The sequence below is a fragment of the Thamnophis elegans genome, chromosome 13, assembly GCF_009769535.1.
Source record: "Thamnophis elegans isolate rThaEle1 chromosome 13, rThaEle1.pri, whole genome shotgun sequence".
NCBI classification, from domain to species: Eukaryota; Metazoa; Chordata; class Lepidosauria; order Squamata; family Colubridae; genus Thamnophis; species Thamnophis elegans.
The window spans coordinates 12,830,989-12,853,564 of record NC_045553.1 but is presented as its reverse complement, the minus strand read 5'-3'; the positions used below and the strand labels follow the sequence as shown (position 1 = coordinate 12,853,564).

At 46.2% G+C, this 22,576-nt stretch overlaps 1 protein-coding gene across 5 annotated transcripts in view; it reads right to left on the bottom strand.

Annotated features, from left to right (window-relative positions):
• RIMBP2 (RIMS binding protein 2) overlaps positions 1-22,576 on the bottom strand; it is a 57,683-nt gene that overhangs the window by 29,955 nt on the left and 5,152 nt on the right. For all 5 annotated transcript variants that reach the window (XM_032229798.1, XM_032229797.1, XM_032229799.1 and 2 more), the window contains 5 exons: positions 16,494-16,698; positions 9,865-10,016; positions 6,747-6,823; positions 5,398-5,507; positions 3,092-3,889 (listed from right to left, as the gene is read on the bottom strand). In XM_032229798.1, the coding sequence (XP_032085689.1) occupies positions 3,092-3,889; positions 5,398-5,507; positions 6,747-6,823; positions 9,865-10,016; positions 16,494-16,698 (1,342 nt within the window). The remainder of the gene's footprint in view (positions 1-3,091; positions 3,890-5,397; positions 5,508-6,746; positions 6,824-9,864; positions 10,017-16,493; positions 16,699-22,576) is intronic.

Below are 22,576 nucleotides of genomic sequence, written 5' to 3'. Positions count from 1 at the left end.
TGCGGGAGGTGGGGGTGGGAGGCACTGTTTTGCGGTGGTTCTCCTCCTACCTCTCGGACAGGTCGCAGTCGGTGTTAGTTGGGGGGCAGAGATCGACCCCTAGGCCCCTAACATATGGGGTGCCGCAGGGTTCGGTCTTATCCCCCCTACTATTCAACATCTACATGAAACCACTGGGCGAGATCATTCGGAGGCACGGGATAAGATACCATCAATATGCGGACGATACACAGCTGTATCTGTCCGCCCCGTGCCAACTCAATGAAGCGGTGGACGTGATGAACCGGGGTCTCGAAGCCGTTAGGGACTGGATGAGGGCTAACAAGCTTGTACTCAACCCGGAGAAGACCGAGTGGCTGTTGTGTTTTCCTCCCAATAATTCGGCTAATGTTCCATCACTCAGGCTGGGGGGTCAAACTCTATACCCTTCAGACAGGGTTCGCAACTTGGGAGTCCTCCTGGACCCACAGCTGACCTTTGACCATCATTTGACGGCTGTGACCAGGGGGGCATTTGCCCAGGTTCGCCTGGTGCACCAGTTGCGACCCTACCTGAACCGGGAGCCCCTCACAACAGTCACTCGGGCCCTTGTGACCTCTAGGCAGGAATACTGCAATGTGCTCTACATGGGGCTGCCCTTGAAGAGCATCCGGCGACTTCAGCTAGTCCAGAATGCGGCCGCGCGAGTGATTGTGGGCGCACCCCGGTTCGCCCACATAACACCTATCCTCCGCGAGCTGCGCTGGCTACCTGTTGATCTCCGGGTGCGCTTCAAGGTGCTACTTACCACCTTTAAAGCCCTCCATGGTAGTGGATCTGGGTACTTGAGAGACCGCCTCCTGCCAATTACCTCCCTGCGACCTATCAGATCGCATAGATTAGGCCTCCTCCGAATTCCATCCGCCAGTCAGTGTCGACTGGCAACTACACGGAGGAGAGCCTTTTCAGTAGCAGCTCCGACCCTTTGGAACGATCTCCCCGTGGAGATTCGTACCCTCACCACCGTCCAGACCTTCCGCACAGCCCTTAAGACCTGGCTATCCCGTCAGGCCTGGGGATGAAGATCGTAATCTGTCCCCACCCGAATGATGAATGAATGGTGTGTACTATTTTATACTCATGTAATGTTTATGTTCATCGTTTTTGTGTCCCCCCCCCCCCTATACTTTGTAAGCCGCCCTGAGTCCCCTCAGGGAAAAGGGCGGCCTATAAATATTAATAAAATTCAAAAATTCAAATTCAAAGAGAAAGACCAGGGGAGACAGGATAGCAGTCTTCCAATATTTGAGGGGCTGCCACAGAAAGGAGGGGGTCAAGCTATTCTCCAAAGCACCCAAAGGCCAGACAAGGAATAATGGATGGAAACTGACCAAGGAGAGATTCAACCTAGAAATAAGGAGAAATTTACTGACAGTGAGGACAATCAATCCAAAGAATAGAAGTTGCCTTCGGAAGTTGTGGGAGCTTCATCACTGGAGGCTTTCAAGAAGAGACTGGACTGCCATCTAGTCGGTTTTCCATTTACAAATTTTGGAAGAGGGCAGAGAAGAGCAACCAGGATGATGAGGGGACTGGAGGCTAAAACATATGATGAACGGTTGCAGGAACTGGGCATGGCTATTCTGGTGAAGAGAAGGACCCGGGGGGACAGGATAGCAGTCTTCCAATATTTGAGGGGCTGCCACAGAGAGGAGGGGATCAAGCTATTTTCCAAAGCACCTGAAGGCCAGACAAGGAATAATGGATGGAAATTGTTCAAGGAGAGATTCAACTGCTATCCTGTCTCCCCTGGAAATAAGGAGAAATTTACTGACAGTGAGGACAATCAACCCATAGAACAGAAGTTGCCTTCGGAAGTTGGACTGCCATAGGATGTAGGATCTCCTGCTTGAGCAGGGGGGGGTGGGATTGGACTAAATGTCCTCTTGTCCTGAAGTCAGGTACTTTGGAGAATAGCTTGACTCCCTCTTCTTTGTGGCAACCCCTGAAATATTGGAATATTGCTGTCATGTCTCCCCTAGTTTTCTTTTCATTAAACTAAGGTAAAGGTAAAGGTTCCCCTTGCACATCTGTGCTAGTCATTCTTGGCTCTAGGGGGTTGTGCTCATGTCTGTTTCAAAGCTGAAGAGCCAGTGCTGTCCGAAGACGTCTCTGTGGTCATGTGGTTGGCATGACTAGATGACGAAGGCGCATGGAATGCTGTTACCTTCCCATCAAAGGTGGCTCTTATTTTTATACTTGCATTTTTACGTGCTTTCAAACTGCTAGGTTGGCAGAAGCTGAAACAAGTCACGGGAGCTCACTCCGTTACGTAGAGCTAGGGATTCGAACCGCTAAACTGCCAACCATTCTGATCAATAAGCTCAGCGTCTTATCCACTGAGCCACTTTTCATTAAACTAGACATACGCAATCACGGCAACCATTCTTCCCCTACTGCACAGGTCCCCAACCAATAGGCCATGTCCCACTACCGGGCTGTGGCCTGTTCAAAGCTGGGCCATGGGAGAAATAGGCAAATGCTCACGCACACAAAACCCCACTCACAAATGGAGCTGTGTGTGCGTGCCTGCCCCTGCCCCACGCATGCCTTCCTGCGCCAAGCCGCCAAGCTGCAATAGCTGGGGATCTCTGTTTTACTGACGCCAACATTGGGAGACTCAAGGCCTACCTGCTGGCGAAGTCTTTGGTGGTGGCGCAGCAGTTAGCATGCAGTACTGCAGGCTACTTCTGCCGGCTGCCGGCTGCTTGCAATATGGCAGTTCAAATCTCACCAGGCTCAATGCTGACTCAGCCTTCCATCCTTCCGAGGTGGGTAAAACGAGGACCCAGATTATTGGGGGCAAGAGGCTGACTCTGTAAACCGCTTAGAGAGGGCTCAAAAGCCCTGTGAAGTGGTATATAAGTCTATGTGCTATTGCTATTGCTCTGAGATTGATTGTTTTCTTGCAGACGTTTCATTACCCAACTAGGTAATATCATTAGTGCTAGAAGGGAGGAGGAGGAGGAAGAGGAGGAGGAGGAGGAGGAGGAGGAGGAAGAGGAGGAGGAGGAGGACAACTGTGGGAGTCTTTGTGAGACTCAAGGCCTACCTGCTGGCAAGGTCGAAAATTCCACGAAAGCTTCCTTTTTCTCCCGTTGCTCCAAAGGCAGCTGCCAGGGCATCTGATGGGGCTTGGCCAAAACTTTGACCTTGTAGGCCATGTTAGGTTTCAAGTTAAAAAACTGATACTTGTAGGTGGCAGCCCGGACGATGTCGAATTCCTCTTCATTGAGGAAGATGACGTGACTGTAGTTGCTGTTCGTTGGCAGCCAGCTGATCTCTGCCGAAATCTGGGTGACATTGTCGACCTTCAGGTGGGAAGGTGCCACAATGACATCTTTCCCAACCAACAGGGTGCACTGCAGTTCGTCAGAGTTCCCCCGGCTGGTTATGCTTTGAACCGATATCTGATAAGTGCAAGTAGCGATGTTCAATTTCTCTATGAGAGCTTTCATTTTGCTCCCCAGGGAGACGTTCATGCGCACTTCCTTGTCGACTAGGACGTTGTAGCTATGGATGGTCCCCCATCCAGGTGGCACGACTGGAGCTTCCCAGCCCACAATGACACTTTTGGCTAATTGTTTGATAAGGGCAATTTTTCTAGGGTAAGGCACAATGTTTTCGCCGATTTCATCAATGTTCACATCCAGAGTCCCTGCACCGTTATTGAGGATGCTGGAGTCCAACTGGACCGGTAAATGGCCTTCTCCTTCGACCAGGTGGCTGCTGTGGTTGAGAACGTTCTGCTCTGGCTCGCCGGCCAAACCGCCAGATGAACGAGACTCATCCTGCACAAAATCCACAAAGTTGGATGGGACCAGACCTCTCTGTCCATCTAGAAGTTCACCTTAGGGAGAAAGAGATATGAAAAAAGGCAGTGGTGGGATTCAATTTTTTTACTACTGGTTCTGTGGGCATGGCTTGGTAGGCATGGCAGGGGAAGGATACTGTAAATTCTCTATTCCCCCCCCCCGCCAGCTCCAGGGGAAGGATACTGCAAAATCCCCATTCCCTCCTCACTCCAGGGGAAGGATACTGAGAAATCTCCATTCCCTCCCCACTCCAGGGGAAGGATACTGCAAAATCCTCATTCCCTCCCCACTCCAGGGGAAGGATACTGCAAAATCTCCATTCCCTCCCCACTCCAGGGGAAGGATACTGCAAAATCCCCATTCCCTCCCCACTCCAGGGGAAGGATACTGTAAAATCTCCATTCCCTCCCCACTTCAGGGGAAGGATACTGCAAAATCCCTTTCCCTCCCCATTCTTTGGGGAAGGATACTGTAAAATCTCCATTCCCTCCCCACTCCTGGGGGAAGGTTACTGCAAAATCCCCAATTCCTCCTGATCAGCTGGGACTCAGGAGGCAGAGAATAGATGGGGGCGGGTCAAGTCAGAGGTAGTATTTGCCGGTTCTCTGAACTACTCAAAATTTCTGCTACCTGGTCAGAATCATCTGAATCCTACCTCTGAGAAAAGGAAGACACCTATCAGCCGTGTTCCCACAACATAAAGATCCTGTTCATCCCCTCTCCCAGTTAAGAATCATCTACTAATTATTTGATAAGGACAGAGATGAGATTCAGCGGGTTGGGATCAGCTCGGGCGAACCAGTTGTTAAACTTCTGCCCGGTTCAGTGGGCCAGCTAATCCCACTACTGGCTAGCTCTGCCCCACCTGTTTTTTGGCATGGTTTTTGGCCTTTTTTCAGACTGTTTTGGTGCCATTTTTCAGGCCGCTTTTGAGGCATTTTCAACCCAAAAAACTGGCTGAAAAACACCCCAAAAAACGGGTGGCGGCGGCGCCAGCAGTGATGGGATTAGTCCAAACCTGTCAGAATTGCTGAATCCCACCTCTGAATAAGGGTAATTTTGTGAGCCACGGTGGCACAGTGGTTAGATTGCAGTACTGCAAGCTGCTTCTGCTAACTGCTAGCTGCCTGCAATTTGGCAGTTCGAATCTCACCAGGTTCAAAGTTGATTCAGCCTTCCCTCCTTCCAAGGTGGGTAAAATGAGGGCCCAGATTGTTGAGATCAAGAGGCTGACTCTGGAAACCGCTTAGAGAGGGCTGTAAAGCACTGTGAAGTGGTATATAAGTCTAAAGGCTATTGCCAGTTCCTTCCTTCCTTCCTTCCTTCCTTCTTTCCTTCTTTCCTTCCTTCCTTCCTTCCCTCCCTCCCTCCCTCCCTCCCACTGGTTTGAATGAAGTATTGCAGGCTAACTCTACCCACTGCCAACAGTTCGATCCTGACCAGCTCACGTTTGACAAAGCTTCTGTTATCTCAAGGGTGGAGCGATTTCAATAAAAATATTTAAATCAAGGGACCGCTAGGGCTCCCCTCATCTCCCACAAACCTTCAAAAAAGCCATCTTCGTCCATATCTCCATACACATAAAGATATTTTCCTGCGGTGAGAGGAAGTTCAGCCTCTGGGTTTTCATTTGGCCCATCAAACGGATTGTAACTGGAGAAAAACAGAAGATTGTGATCTGTCTTTAGGATCTTTCATAAAGAGGTAAAGCTCAAAGTGCCCACCTCTGTTTCTTGACCAAGGAAGCCAGCGTTATCTGAAGATAATTTTTTTTAATTTTTTAATACAACTTCATACATATTATCGGAATGTATATTTGATAATTCATATAATAAACTCAGCTAGGATTGTATTTGCACAAAATTGGAAAAAAATGAAGATATCCTTATGGATGGGAATGGGATTAGGGAAATATTAGAAGGTGCAGAAATGAATAGGTTAATACTTGAAATTAAAGAGAAGGAACAATCTGATTATTACAATATATGGGAATTATTTTAGCAATGGTTAGAGAATAAATATGAAAAATGGAAAAAAGCAGAAGAGTGAACTAGAGAAAATGTTTTAACAAAGTTAAACCAGTTAAGAAGAGGATTGTTATAGTATTAGGTATGGTATGTGTTGCGGCCCAGCAGAAGCCGTTGGAGCTGCCACCAGACTCTGACAGCGAGGGGCCCGATGAGTCGGCTCTGAAGGATGTGGAGGACCCTGGACAGGGTTCCAACTCCGAGCAGGGCGCAGAGAGGCTGGTTGGCCACCAGAGGCGCCTGAGCCTTGGATCAGTGGGGAGGAGACAAGGGAGAGTGAGCCGGACGCCAGTAGTGAGTTGTTCCTGGATGCACGGCATCAAAGAGCTAATAGGTGTCAGGAACAATTGCACAGTTACAGGAGGTAATTGCATTCAGCTGGTGGTCATTAGGCTCCTCTCCAGACTATAAAAAGACTACTTGTGCACATGCCCCTCTTTGCAGAAGTCAACACAGGATCGAATGTCGGAGAACATTATTAGAAGCTTGCTGCCAAGCCTTATCTGTGTTTATTGCTGCCCAAGCAGGTCTGTGCCGGTTTGCTGCCAAAGTCCTGTCTGTCTGTTAATTAAATGCCATAACTTATCTTTGACTCGGAGTGTGTTTGGGTGTGGAACGAGGAGGGTCAGAACAGGTATGTATATTAGTATTAAGTTAAGAATAGATAAAGTAGTAAATATGGTTGCAATCTGTAATTGCTATTGTATAAAATATTTGCACAAAATATATGTACCCAGGCGACACACTGTTTAATGAAAGATAATGTTTGAATTAAAATAAAATTAAAAAAAATATATTTTTAAAAAAGATTTTAAAACTAGTATAAATATAAGATTGACAGTGTTTATTGGACAGACCATCTTACCTATATCGGGCAATGCAAAGATGGACTTTCCCCGAATATCTCTGCTTTGAGGTATTAGAATTCCGTTCGTTCTCCATCTGCAACAAGAACATGGACAAGATATTAAACAGGATGAGTCGTCCACCTGCAGACGTCACCTTACACAATATGGGATTCCTCTTAACATCAAAGAAAGGGGGGGGAAATCCCAAAACCGTGTCTCAGGAGGGATTAAGCATGTGTGAAAGTCTGAAGACCACTTTATATTTTTAGGTAAGTGATAATTTCAAAGACAGACAGAGAGAGATTAAACGCAGCAGCCCATGCAGAGGTGCTAATAAGAAATGGAAATGTGCTAAAATGAACTGCACTGGCCTGGAGAGATTCTCAGCCATCCAGGTCATGGTTGTCCCAAAGGTGCTTTTTCAGGAGGCAACTGGACTTTCTTGTTTTTTATTTGAAGACCCGGATGAGTGGGAATCTCTACAGCAGTGTTTCTCAACCTTGGCTACTTGAAGATGTCTGGACTTCAACTCCCAGAATTCCCCAGCCAGCGAATGCTGGCTGGGGAATTCTGGGAGTTGAAGTCCAGACATCTTCAAGTGGCCAAGGTTGAGAAACACTGCTCTACAGACTTTTTGCTATGCAATTTGGGATGAAGACCCTTGGAATGGGGTGGGAGAAGGAATGGATTTCCAGAGGAAAAAATTGCAGACTGTAGGAACCATTTGCACCACTCAGGTGACCTTGAGGACACAGATAAACCTCCAAGTGCTTCAAAAGGATGCAAATGACCAGCTGTCTGCAAGGAATATAAATCCTTCTATTCCCCACAATTCAGTCAGAGCTGAAGAAGCTTCTTGGATGAGAAGAGAAACGTCTTCAAAAGAAAAAAAACAAGAAAGTCCAGTTGCCTCCTGAAAAAGCACCTTCGGGACAACCGTGATCTGGATGGCTGAGAATCTCTACAGACTTTTAGCTATGCAATTTGGGATGAAGAACCTTTGAATGGTACGGGAGTAGGAATGGATTTCCAGAGGAAAAAAATTACAGACTACAGAAACCAGGAACATCACTCAGGTGACCCTGCGGACAGAGATAAACCTCCAAGTGCCCTCAATGACCCTCCAAAAGGATGCAAATGACCAGCTGTCTGCAAGGAGTATAAATCCTTCCGTTCCTCACCATCCAAGTCAGAGCTGAAGAAGCTTCTTGGAGGAGAAATGAAAGAAAAGACAAGGAAGTCTAGTTGCCACAAAAAAGAACCTTTGGAATTGCCCTGGCCATAAATTGGTGACTTTTCTCCTGAATCATTCTTCTAGCCTTTGAAGATCGATGAGATGGACAATAGGCTTTCGGAGCCTGGAAAAATGTTTTCCTAGCAAAGGTAATTGCTAGATGTTGCAACATCTGAGCTTATAACTTGACACAACCCTTATGGGCAACTAATTTTGGAAGTGGGAGTGGACCGTCTGTCAGGAATATAATCTAATATGTTAGAAAGTGCCGTGAGCTATTGTAAGTTTTGCAACTGCTAGCAAACTTTGAGTACCAGACTGTTTGTATGATTAGGGACTATGTTATTTGGATTATCCCTTAACTGAAAGACGTTGATGACTGACTGTCTTATCCGTGTATGACTTGGACTGTTTGATGGTCTCTGATACCTCTACTTCCACGAAAGTAAAAGCCTATTTAAACTGCAGTGTCTCTGTATGCTGGTTTGTGTGTTCTCCAACACAACTCTCACAATGTTTCTCTGAACTCACTCGCTCTCCCAACAGGGAGCTTATCTAACACCGTCAACTGTTGCTGATTCATCAGGCATTTTGAGAAGTACTGCTTGAATCTTCTGCATGCGAAAATTCATGAACATCCATCGTCAGAGACACAGATGACACTAAGTTGAGGTGTGATGCACTATTTACTGTCTGTGGGGATCCTTGGTGCTTTCTGAGCTTGGTGGTTTTCCTGCAGATGTTTCATTACCGAACTGGATAACATCATCAGTGCTAGAATGGAGTGAGGACTTGTGGAATAGAGGAAAGGGAGTGAGGAGGAGGACAAGGAAGAGGACAAGGAAGAGGAGGAGGAGGAGGAGGAGGAGGAGGAGGAGGAGGAGGAGGAGGAGGAGGAGGAGGAGGCGGCCACTCATGGGTCTGGGTGCTCTCTGAGTTTGATGGCTTTCTTGCAGATGTTTCATTACCCAACTAGGTAACATCATCAGTGCTAAAAGGGAAGGGTTTGTTCTCTGTTTATATACAAGCAGGGAACAATATCCAATAGAGAAACTACTGACTTAAAGTTAACAAATGGTAAACCATAGCCTAATTAAGAACCACCAAGGTCACACCCATCAACCCTGGCAGGGCAAAGTTCTTATATAAAAAACAGAGAGCAAAGCAACCCTTCCTCCTTTCTAACACTGATAATGTTACCTAGTTGGATAATGTAACATCTGCAAGAAAACAACCAAGCTCCAAGAGCTCCACAGATCACAGTCCTCCTCCCCTTCCTCTCCACAAACCCCACTCTCATGTAGCACTGATGATGTTCCCTAGTTGGGTCATGAAATGTCTGCAAGAAAACCACCAAGCTCAGAGAGCACCATGGACCACACAGTTCTCCTCCTCCTCTACTCCACAACCCGACTCCCTTCCAGCACTGATGATGTTCCCTAGTTGGGTCATGAAACATCTGCAAGAAAACAACCAGCTCAGAAAGCACCAAGGGCCCCACAGTCCTCCTTCTCCCCGTCCTCTTCCTCCTCCACTCTGCAAACCCCACTCCCTTCTAGCACTGACGATGTTCCCCCAGTTGGGTCATGGGATATCTCAAGAAGACAGCCAACTCAGAGAGCACCAAGGACTCCACAGTCCTCCTCCTCCTTCTCGTCCTTCTCCCCGTCCTCTTCCTCCTCCACTCTGCAAACCCCACTCCCTTCTAGCACTGACGATGTCCCCTAGTTGGGTCCTGAAACGTCTGTAAGAAGACCACCCACCTCCGAGAGCACCAAGGTCCCCAGAGTTCAACCCTGAGCTACACATATTCTCTTCTATCCGTTTACTTTTCTCTTATTGTCATTCATTTTCAGCACAGCCACCTGCTTGCAGTTGAGGGAAGTATATTGTCTACATACGTCTGATTCAAATCTGCATCTTGGGATGCCAGAACGCGAGCGGACCAGGAAAGCTGGTTTGATGGAGAGTTGCTCTGGTTTGTCACCAGACAGCTGCAGGGGACGCGTACACTCAGAGATCACAAACTGGCCTCGGGAGGGACTTTCATGATCTGCAAGGAAAAAGCAACCACACAACTGAACGTCACACTAGTTGCCCTACACAGCAATTGTAGCTGAATTAAAAATAACGAACCTCAGGCGGTTCTGGGATAACAGACACCGACTTTCTCATTGTTTTTGCAATGTTTGCCTTTATTTATTTATTATTATAGAAACCAACTGGATTAATACAGAATTGGGAAACATCCAAATGGAATAAAAACACACACACACATCTATCTGTCTGCCTGTCTCTCTGCCTGCCTGCCTGTCCATCTATCTGCCTCTCTCTCTCTCTCTCTCTCTCTCTCCTTACCTGCTGTCGGTCTGTCCATCTATCTTCCTGCCTGCCTGTCTGCTTCTCTCTCTCTCTCTCTCTCTCTCTCTCCCTACGTGCCTGCCTGCCTGTCCGTCTATCTGCCTGCCTGCCTGCCTCTTTCTCTCTCTCTGCCTGCCTATCTGTCTGCCTCTCTCTCTTTACCTACGTGCCTACCTGCTTGCCCATCTATCTGCCTGCCTGCCTGCCTGCCTGCCTGCCTGCCTACCTACCTACCTACCTGCTCCTGCTCCTCTTCCTCCTCCTTTTCTTCCTCTTCCTCCTCCTGTTCTTCTCTGCAAACCCCACTCCCTTCCAACACTGATTTTTTTTGTCTTTTAATGATCCCATAATCCCTTGCATCGGGGTGGAGTCGGGGCAACTGAATGGAGCTGAGTGTTTACTGGCTGGATGCCCTTCTTGTTGCCAACTCACAAGCCTCCTGATTGTGAAACGAGAGCTCCACCTCTAGGCCAACCACACCACTCAATGATGTTCCCGTACAGGGTCCTGGAATGAGGGAATCTCTGAACTAGGATGGACAACATCAGGGAGTCAAGAGTCCACACAAAAATCTGGTCAGCATGAAATTGGCGCTAAGATATCTCAAAGGAATTCAAGAAGGGATGGACTTAAAGCATTGGTGGGAATGTAACAACTCTAGGCTGATGACTCTCTTGACTCCTCCACCAGGCACTGTCTGTCCTTCCCATATACATGCCACCCAAGCCCTAGGCCACTGCATCACTCCTCCCTTCCAACAGTGATGTTGTTAATTAACTGAATCATGAAACCTCTACAAGAAAACAACAAACTCAGAGAACCCCCCAGGATCCCACAGTTGAATCCTGAGCTACAAATATTCTCTCCTATGGATGAGCCAAACTTTTTTTTCTTTTTCTTTCATTTTTTTCAATGTTCTTGAGAAGATGATCCTGAATATAACCCAATTCTATCAAAAGTTAAGTGTCAGGGTTCCAACCGATGCCATGAGCCTCGAGCCAAGCTTCAAAAGAAATCCAGTTTTTATTGCTTCTAATAAAAGCAACATAGAAGCAACATGTTGGCACATACCTAAGTCAAGCCAGCTCTGATCCCACTTAATTTACAGCCCAACTATGACCCTGTTTTCCCCCATCCCCTTACGGTGTGTCATAAATCACATTCTCCAATGGAGCACTTTTGTGGGCTGTAGAGATCATGCCCCTGTGGGTAACCAGGGAGACAACCTTGAGAAAGGCATGCATGGAATGTGCTTCTGTTTGTGGCTGCTGTGCTGCTCTGTCAGTCCCCGCCCCCTTGCCTATGGCAACTCGAGAGCAGACCAGGAATGCTTTGTGAGTTGACATTAAGATAAAAATAATTGACATTCCTGGGGGGAGCCAGGTGCAATATGAAAGCAAGAACAAGCAATATGGAACTCAGAAGCAGTCATGCAAAAACCCAGAAGACCGTAAGCAAGTTCCAAGCCAACTGCTCAAAGAACGAACCACTCAGGGAGCGAAGAAGCCTTCATCCAAACAAAGCAACACGAAAATAAAAAGCTTCCAGGGTGACAGACTTAATTTAAAGGTCTCCAAGCACATATTAATCGCTGGCACTTAAAAGAACATTTATGCAAGGCGAGTCATATCAGTATCGATCCATCAGTTATGAGCTCCACTAGATCCTCGAGTAAATGGATCTCCCTGCCCTCCATATTTAATTACAATGATTGCCCAGATTAAAACAATGCAGAGTGTCCCATGTTCAGCTCTCAGTAGCTTCTGGGTTTTCATCTGTACAGCTGTAACTCAATCTTCCTTTGCTTTTGATCAGGGGACAACTGAAGGCTAAAACATATCAAGAACGGTTATAGAAACTGAGCATGGCTAATCTAGTGAAGAGAAGGACCAGGGGAGACAGGAGAGCAGACTTCCAATACTTGAGGGGCTGCCACAGATAGGAAGGGGGCAAGCTATTTTTCAAGGTGCCTGAAGGCCAGACAAGGAATAATGGATGGAAACTGAACAAGGAGAGATTCAACCTAGAAATAAGGAGGAGTTTTCTGACACTGAGAACAATCAACCAATGGAACAGAAGTTGCCTTTGGAAGTTGTGGGAGCTTCATCAACTCCCAGAATACTCTGCCAGCCTGCTGTTTAGATATTTATTTAGACTGAATTTGTTCGTCTTATCACATCTCCCCAAGGACCTAGGATAGGCAGATGGTGTTAAAGTCTTGTTGCGGGATGTAAGCTGTTCCAACTAATTATCAATGCTGATGGTGTTCAAGTGGTTATTATGATGAATGGAAGTTTAACAATTCAAGTGCTAGCCAACTATTATTGAGGTAGCATCTAAGAATATAGGCAGTTCCAAGCAAGATGGTTATTAAAGTGATGGTTTTTATTCTGTACTAGTTGATAACCCGGCATTGTCAGGGTATTTATTTATAAGGGGAAAATGTCCGGACCAAACATTATTTCTAATGTTGGATTTTCCCACTTCCCGCAAGGGTGCCCCCTTGTGGAGTACTGTGAAGCCATTACCATGGCAACTCCACTGTGCTGTACAGTAGAAGCCATTTTACAGCAGTACAGTAGAAGCCATTTTAAGGTACAACAGGCTGTATCTTAACAGAACACACACTCTGAGGGCTTTAGGGGTGTCTTACCCCCACAGTGTTTGTTTCCAGAGAGTAAGTCATCTGTGTACTAAGTTTGGTTGAAATTCCTTGAGGTGCTCCAGAGTTATGCTGGAACATACATACCTACATCCTTTTATATATATAGAATATGATATGATATATGCATACATATGAAGATAGATTAAAACTAACATGGTCAAGGATACTAAGAATTGTAGGATCAGCATAACGGGAATGCTAGGCGAATTGGAAAAAGCTGGTTTAAACATTCATCCGGGTTAAAAAAAATATCTCCATGCAATTCAATTGTAACTTCTATTTTTCTTTTTCTTTTTCTTTGTTCAAAAGTTTTATTTCTTTTAAAACAAACATTTCATCATTCCTTAATCAGTAAGACATTGGAGTACAATTTTTTGTGTGTCAAAATAGTTCTAGTTTACCACCAGTTTACAGTTTCTTACTGTAACTCACCAAGTTGCCTAGAAACACCCTTTTCTCTAGAAGATCACATTTAAAAGAACTGTAACTATCAAACTGTCAGAACTACTCTGAGTCATTAAAATAATCCAGGCAACCACAGCCACTCAATTTTGATATGACTCTTCAAAATGATTCAGACATATGACATGTTTTTCCTTTCCGAAATCCCTTGTTCCTCCCTGTTACACGAATGCTAATCGATCTGTTTTTAGTTCCACAGTCTGTCACTTCCTTACATCAAACAGAGATCAACCGGAAGAGACATTCTATCACCTGAACTCCATCTGGGTTTTCCCAGAGAAGGGAAAACGAATCTCCCAGCTGGATAAAGTTGATTTAATTTTGGTGTTGCAGCAGGATAGAATTTACCAAAACATTCTATAGCAGTGATGGTGAACCTTTTAGACATTGAGTGCATGTGCGTGCGTGCACATGCCAAAACCAAAAGGTGCATCTGGACAGATGTGCATGCACAGACATGCCACAGGCGCAGCATGGCTCCAAAGACCAGCTGGCCGGCGGGAGGTGGGGCATCCTAACACTGGCAGCGCAGCAAGAGGTAGTATCATTTTATTTCGTGAGCTTTTGTTTCGTCGTTTGCAGGGAAACAGAAGCTCACAAAAGAAACGCCACAGAGATCTGACCTGGGGCGACGTGGTGCGTGCCAGCAGAGAGGGAACTGTGTGCCCTCTGGCACATGTGCCATGGGTTTGCCATCACAGTTCTATAGGTTACCTGACAGCAGGAGTGAAATCAACTTACCTGTGCTACCGGTTCGCAAATGTGAGTGCACAGGCCACCTCCGCACATGTGCAGAATCTTCGGCACATGCGCAGAGCATCAAAAAGGGGACATGGTGACATCCGGGTGGGTGGGCAAAGCCTCCCACTGCTGCCACTACTGGTTCGCCCGAACCAGACAGAAACGCCTGAATTGCACTACTGCCTGACAGTCAATTTTGGAAATTTGAAGCCAATTGCACAACTGAGAACTTACATTTCTCCATTTCTTTGGAGACAAACTGGAGAAGATGCTGCTCATGACCAGACCTTACTTTTCACCTTCGCTTCAGCCCGGACGAACAAACGACTGACGTACAAGCATTGATTGTGTTTATCCTCTAACAATATCAGCTGGGGTACCCCAGAGGCGTTCTCGCCAATAAAAATTACGTTGGATATTGATGTTGTCTTCTGCCACAAGGTATTCTCCTTTTTAAAAAAAAAATTAAAAGGATCTCTAGAAAACATTTAGAAAGATAAGGTGTCCTCCCGGGATCCGATGACCTGATGTGACGGTATGTGGGAATGACCATGTGACAGATGAAAAGCAGAGATGCTCCCTAGGAACAATCAGATAAGGGACTGCTTAGCCCACAGATGGATAATGGGCAAAGTAAGAGGCTCAGAAGGGACTCGCCCTAGTTTCTTGGGCGGTAAAGAAATGGCTGTAATGGTATGTGAGAAAGACCTTGGGAGACACGTAGAAGAAAAGCTCCCTAGGGAATGATAAGAGATAGCATGGCCCGCAGCTGCATAATGGGTGAAGAAAGACATTCAGAAGAGACCCTCCCTAGTCTCTTGGGCTGTAATGGTATGTAAGAAAGACCTCAGGGAATAAGTAGAAGAGACACTCTCAAGGGAGTAGTCAGATAAGAGACTGCTTAGGCCACCACTGCATAATGGGGGGGGGAGGACCCTCTGAAAATACCCTCCCTGATTTATCATCCAGTAAAGGAGATGGCTATAACAGTGATGGGTTCCTACCGGTTCAGACCAGTTCGACTGAACCGGTAGTGGTTTAGCGGCCTGGGTCGCTGGAACCAGCAGCGACCCAGGCCTGCCATGCCCCCGAACCAGTTTCTCAGAACAATTTTAACAGCACTGCAGCATGCACACGAGCGAACTGGCAGTAGTGCCTGCCGAAGCCCACACCCGGGGCTATAATGGTATGCAGGAAGGACTTTGGGAGTCGGGGCAAAGAGATGCAGCCAAAGAAGTGGTCAGATAAGAGACTGCTTAGCCCACAAATGGATACTGGGCAAGGTAAGGCGCTCAGAAGGGACCCTCCCTAGTTTCTTGGGCTGTAAAGAGATGGCTGTAATGGCATGTGGGAGAGACCTTGTGAGATGGGGAAAAGAGATGCTGCCTAGGGATGAAAAGATAAGAGACAGCATAGCCCAGAGCAACATAACAGGTGGAGAAAGATGCTTAGAAGGAACTTTTCCTAATTTCTCAAGTTGTAAAGCATGTGGCTATAATGGCATATGGGAAAGACCTTGGAAGACAGCTGCCAAGGAGATGGTCAGATAAGAGACTGCCTTGCCCACAGCTGCAAAATGTGTGGCGAAAGAAGCTTTAGAAGGGACCGTTGCTAATTTCTCAAGCTGAAAAGCATGCAACTATAATGGTATCTGGGAAAGATCTCAGAAGACAGGACCAAGAGATGCTGCCAAGAGGATGTTTTCAGTTTCAGTTTCAGCACAGCCTGATTAACACAAGCAGCTGACTGTAGGGCCCCCTGATGATCAGCTGTTTCAGGCTGCAGGGATTGCCATAGCCTATTGCTGCCTCCATGCACCCCATTTTCAGCCTCCGCATCCTGTTTTCAACCTCCACATGCCCCGTTTTTGGCCTCTGTGTGCCCCATCCCCCCCACCCCCACTCTGGGCAGTGGGGATTGGAAGGGGCAGAAAATGGAGTGCATGGAGGCCGAAAATGAGGTGCGCAGAGGCGGCAATAGGCAATGGCAATCTCTGCAGCCTGAAACAGCTGGTGGTGGGGAGGTCAATCCAACTGACAATCAGCTGCTTGTGCTAATCAGGCTGTGCGGCAGCTGAAACGAAAACAGGCTGTTTGCTGCAAGGAGGCAAATTGCTGGGAGGCAGAGGCCAAAGGGTGGGGAGGGGCTACATTTTGTGTATAAGATGCACCCAAACTTTCACCCTCTTTTGGGGGGGACAAAGTCCGTCTTATACTCCAAATATGGTAATACGGTAGCTCATTTAGCCGTGTTTCTTGTCTGATCTACCTGGTAAGGTTGACCCCCTCTCTTCCTTCTTACCTTGACCCAAAGAGGCGGCAATTCCGTTCATCAATTGGGCTAAAGTTTTGCTAGGAGAGCCAGGAAGAGCCGAGGAGACCAACAGGTTAGGACCTAAAAGATCGAACTTTCCAGTTTGCTGCCGAAACTTTTCCAGTTCCTTGGACAGGAGGTTGAATTGCTCACTCTGCGTCCGGCATTTCTCTTCGAGCTCACAGACTTTGGCCTGGGCAAACAGAGAGGAGAAAAGAACTGCAAGACTTGTCAAAGGGCAAAGGTACACCAGGATAGCAAAGGAGTGCCATGTTTCCCGCCTCTGCCCTGAAAAACGGGCAATTTCCCATCCAAATCCTTCCCAGGAACAATCCGTATGGACAAATGGGAATAGGGCAAACATGGCAATTTTGGATTGTGACCCAGTTTGAAATGTTCGGTGGCCCTCTGTTACTATCGGTGGGAAAAGGCAGATTTGAGACCTAGCAGAGATGTGTCAGAAGCTTAGAATGTAGACTAAAAGAGTCGGAAGGGACCTTGAAGGTCTTCTGGTCCAACCCCTATTCAAGCAGGAGACCCTCTACCATTCCAAACAAATGGCTGTCCAGCCTTGAAATCTTCCACTGATGGAGGACCCATAGTCCATGTCAATTTATCCAGCTACCGTTTTCAGAGTATAAGACGCATCAAGATTTTGAAGAGGCACATTTTTTAAAAAAGGTTTTGCACTCTGCAGACCTCCCAAAACGGTGATTTTTTTGCAAAAACGGGTCCGTTTTTTCCTCCCAAAAAGAGCATGAATAGCCTTTAGGAGGCTTGTAGAGTGCTGGTGGGGGGGGGGCAAAAATGAGCAAAAAACGGCCCGTTTTTCACTCATTTCTGCCCTTCCCAGCTCCCAGGAGCACTCTATAAGCTTCCTAAAGGCTCTCCACGACCATTTTGGTGTAAAGGGTTGGGTTTTGGGAGGCAAAAATGCTGTATTCAATGTATAAGATGCACCTCTTTTTGAGGGAAAAAGGTGCGTCTTATACTCTGAAAAATACAGTAATTATAGCACATAGAATAAAAGAGTTGGAAGGGCCTTGAAGGTCTTCTAGTCCATCTCACTGCTGAAGGAGGAGACCTTTTACTATTCCGGACAAATGGCTGTCCAGTCTCTTCTTGAAAACCTCAAGACCGAACACCCACGACTTCCGGAGGGAAGCTCTTTCACTAATTGTTCTCTCTAATTGTCAGGAAATTTCCCCTTAATTCTAGGTTGGATCTCTCTTTGTTAAGCTTCCAAAGTCCTGCCCTCAGGTGGTTTGGAGAAGAGCTCAACCCCTTCTTCTCCTCAAGTACTGGAAGACTGGTATCATATCATCCCCAATTCTTCTCTTCATTAGACCGGACATACCTAGTTCCTTCAATCATTCATTGTATGGTTGAGCCCTCTGGACTCCTTATTTACTTTGTGGCTCCATCTAGGACTAAATTGTTTTCTGAAGTTGTTGGTTGAGCCACATTTGCCTTGAAAAAGAACTTCCGTGCAACCTCTTCCCGCCCGTAATCTCGATGAAGATCCATGAATTGCAATTATGGTTCCATGGGATCTCAGGTGTGGACAAATGTGAAGTGCCAGGAAGAGGCATGGCCTGGAAGCTGAAATGAGTCACTGCCATTGTCTCTGCCCTTGCTACATGTAGACTGAATGTGCTAGAAATGGCTGAAAGCATCCTCCATCAATGGTGGGTGAATGGTAGTCTCCCAAACCATTCTTGTACGATTGCTACAGGTCAACAGGTCTCCATACCCTTCAATTAACTATCTAGATTAAGCCATGGCAATTTCAAGAAGTCTCCTATCCATGTTCGAACCAGGTCTGGAACTCCTAAACATCTTTGAAGGCTAATCAAAGTCATCGTAAGAATTTGTTGTGGCCCACCAGCGGCCAGCGGAGCTGGTGGTAGATTCAGACAGTGAGGAGATTGGGGAGGAACATGGGACACCCTGGAGTCTGGGGAAGGCTCTGATGAGGGCTCTGTGTCGGAGGCAGAGAATGGGGAAGGGCCGTCTGACAGTTATCAGCTGCCTTCAGAGTCAGAGATCAGTAGGGCAGAAGAACAGCTGGAGCCTGTTCCCAGTGCGCGCAAACTCAGAGTTGCCAGATTAAGGGAACAGCTAAAGAACAGGGGTCAACTTGGGAGTAAAGGCACAGGTGAATAGTGAATGGCCCCTCCCAGAGGAAATAAAGAAGAGCAAAAGGGGAGTGGAGTTTGCAGGAGACAATTAGTTTGCTTAATTAGTGTGAAGGTTTGTTCATGACTGTCAGAGACTCCTTTGCCAAGTATTTTCTTGTACAGCATTGCATTTAGGAAATACTGGCCTGGCAACTCTCCAAGTCTGATAAGGTCTGTGGTTGGCAATTCACCCTTGAAAGACTGTTTGCCAGGACTTTGCTGGATGTGAATGAGAGGAATTCACGTTAGCTGAATAAAGAAGGGGATTTTGTCTGGACAAGGAGTCTGCTTCGTGATTTTGTGAAGCCTAGGTCAGAATAGAGTTGTCAGCTGCTCTATGAAGCCCTGCGGCCAAGATCCTTCCAGAATCTCTTCCAGCTAGAGTTAGGGTTAAGACCATCTACTGTGAATTCAGACAGACGTCTACAGACAGACACAAGAAACTTTCTACTTTGCATGGAGAGCAGTTCTGCACGGTTCTGCCAAGGCACGCTTTTTGGATTAGTGGCCAACCCGCCAAGCAGATGATCTCCAGAAGTTATTAGTCACCGAGCATTTTGGGTCTGTAGGTTTATGGGCTGAAGGATCTCCCATTTGCTTGGACATCCCAACAAGCCATGCGCCAGTATTCGCATCAAGCAACTCGGCATGCTTTTTTGAGTAACAATCGTGTTTAGGGTTCCATGCAAAGGTAGGCCAAGGGCATTTGGCAAGGGGCAAGCTGGTAGAGGTTGGGTAGAAGAAGACCCATATAATGTTTCCCCCCCCCTCCTCCCTCCCTCTCCCCTCCATCTAAAAATACCTGCATACTGTCCAAAGTGATCTGGATGAGAAGCAAAGCAATACATAGAAGAAGGAAGAACAAAAAAACAAAGACACAGGATGGGGGGAAAAAGTTGTGCGTTAAAAGAAAGATTTACAAAAAGCCAAAACACAGCCAAACAACAGAGACATCCTCTACAAAGCAATACACATATTGAGCCTGTCTATGCTACAGATCTGAAATGGTTTCAGAGCTTCTGGAATTGTTTGTTTGTTTGTTTGTTTTTCCTTCCTTCCTTCCTTCCTTCCTTCCTTCCTTCCTTCCTTCCTTCCTTCCTTCCTTCCTTAATTTAGGTGCTGCTCCAAACAACAAAGCTTTTTGTAAGTTTAACAGAACTGCCTCTAAAGTATCTTCTTTTTTGCAGTTTTGCAGTTTGGGAAAAGGCAGGGGCTGGAATTTCACAACCCCCATCCAGTGAGGCAAACACAAGCTTTGAAACTAGTTTTCAACGAGATATGCCCGCTAGTACACTTACCACGCTTTTTAAAAAAAGGGTGGTGGGGGGAGAGAAGGGCAGTGGAGGGGGGAAAGCATGCATCAAAAGGAATATATTTCCAGGGCAGGGAGAAAAATCAATACAGTTGCCGATTTGCAGTCTCTATGGGCCAATTAAATAAACACATCTGGGGAAAAATTTAATCAGGTTCCCAAGCTGGGACAGATTGATCAGGAAATCACTGAAGAGGGAAATGGCAGGTGAAATCGAAAAAAAGAAAAGCCATTTACCCTAATAAAAGACACGCGCCCCCTCCCCTCTTGGGACCGAACTAATTTCCTTTTGCAAGCAACCAAAAATGTCTGAGTCGTTTGGACTTTTCTTTTTGCTTTTTTTTCCTTTTCCTTTTTAAAAAAACTGATGTCAATACATTTGATGGTAACAGTAAAACACACAGGGATGTTTTGCCGGTAAAGCTCTATCAAATATTTTTTTAAAAAAAAACAAAACTACAACTCATGCTTGCAGCAATTCACAATCCCCGATGTTGGTTCTAAGCATGTAGAAGCAACCAGAAACAAAATCGGGAACTAAAATTGTTCACCTTTGCTGATTTCCCTATCTCACTAGGAAGATTCCTGATGGGTCGCTGGACTAATTTCCCATCCTCTACATTGAGAAATTTATGCTCCCCGTTCTTTGCAAGCTTCACTTGCAAGCTTCCCCTGCCTACCATGTTTGAGGCTTTGTTATTATTCCTTGGGTACAGGCAGTCCTCAACTTAAAACAGTTCATTGAGTGACCACTCAAAGTTGCAACGGCGCTGAAAAATGTGACTAGACAACACAATATCAACAGTAGAGACTTTCAAATTTCTAGGTTCTATCATATCTCAAGACCTAAAATGAACACCTAACATCAAAAAAGCACAAGAAAGAATGTTCTTTCTGAGCCAACTCAGGAAGCTCAAACTGCCCAAAAAGCTGTGGATTCTTTACAGAGAAATGATTGAGTCTCTCATCTGCACCTTCATAACTGTCTGGTTTGGCTCTGCAACCCAACAAGACAGACAGAGACTTCAGAGGAGAATCAGAACTGCACGAAAAACAATGGCTACCAACTTGCCTTCCATTGAGGACCTGTACAAAAAGAGGGCCGTGAAAATACCTACAGACCCCTCACATCCTGGACATAAATTGTTTCAACTGCTACCCTCAAAATGAGACACTACAGGGCACTGCACACCAAGACAATTAGACACAAGGACAGTTTTTTTACCCAAACTCCATCCCTCTGCTGAACAAATAATTCCCTCAACACTGTCAAACTATTCATTAAGGCTGCATTACTATTACTATTAGTCTTCTCATCGTTCCTAACACCCATCTCCTCCCACTTAGGACTGCAGGATGGTAATTTTCTTGCTTGTATCCTTACGATTTATATTGATATTGATTGTTTCCTTATTGCTTAAATAAGCAATGCGATATGTACCCTATGACTCTCATTAAATGCTGCTCCTTATGATTCTTGCTTAATGTATCTTGTCCTTTTATGTACACTGAGAGCCTCTGCACCAAAGACAAATTCCTTGTGTGACCAATCACACTTGGCCAATAAAGAAGTCTAAAGACTTGCAATCATTTTTCACACTTATGACCTTTGCAGCATCTCCATGGACATGTGATCAAAACTCAGATGCGGTCACAGTGTCCCGGGATCCCGGGATCCTCTTTTGCGACCTTCCAACAAGCGATGAGGTTCACTTAACCACCGTGGGACCATGCAGTCATTCACTTAAAAACAGCCAGAAAGGTCCTAAAATGGGGGCAAAACCCACTTAACCAATGTCTCGGCAATGGAAATGTTGGTTCTCCATTGTGGCTATAAGTTGAGGACGATCTGTATTAAGGACCATTCCTTCAGAGAGGCTTCATATCAATCCCAACAGGTTTGCAAATATAAAAATGCACAGCCAGGTGATAAGTTCCATATCACTTCCCAACTAGAGGAGGGGTCTCCAAACTTGGTGTTGTGGCCTGTCGGCTGCCGGCCCCTCAAGCAGTCGAATCAGAGGAGGAGAAGGAGGCATGGGAGTCAGGGCCAGCATCAAGGTAATCTGAGAACTTCGAGGGGGAAGAGGAAATGGAGTTGGCAGAGAGAGACAGAGACAGAGAGAGAGAGACAGAAAGAGACAGAGAGAGAGAGTGAGAGACAGAGAGACACACACAGAGAGAAACAGAGAGACAGAAAGAGAGTTAGAGAGAGACAGAAAGAGACAGAGACACACAGAGAGAAAGAGAGAGAGAGAAAGAGAGAGAAACAGAGAGAGAGACAGAAAGAGAGAGTGACAGAGACAGAAAGAGACAGAGAGAGAGAGACAGAGAGACAGAGAGAGAGAGTGTGAGAGACACACACAGAGAGAGACAGAGAGACAGAAAGAGAGTCAGAGAGAGACAGAAAGAGACAGAGACATAGACACATACAGAGAGAGAGAAACAGAGAGAGAAACAGAGAGAGAGAAAGAGAGAGAGAAACAGAGAGAGAGAGAAAGAGAGAGGCAGAGGCAGAGCCTGGGCCGTCCGTCAGCCTTCAGATGGAGGGTCAATAGACCCCAGGTCTGGAAGTGGCT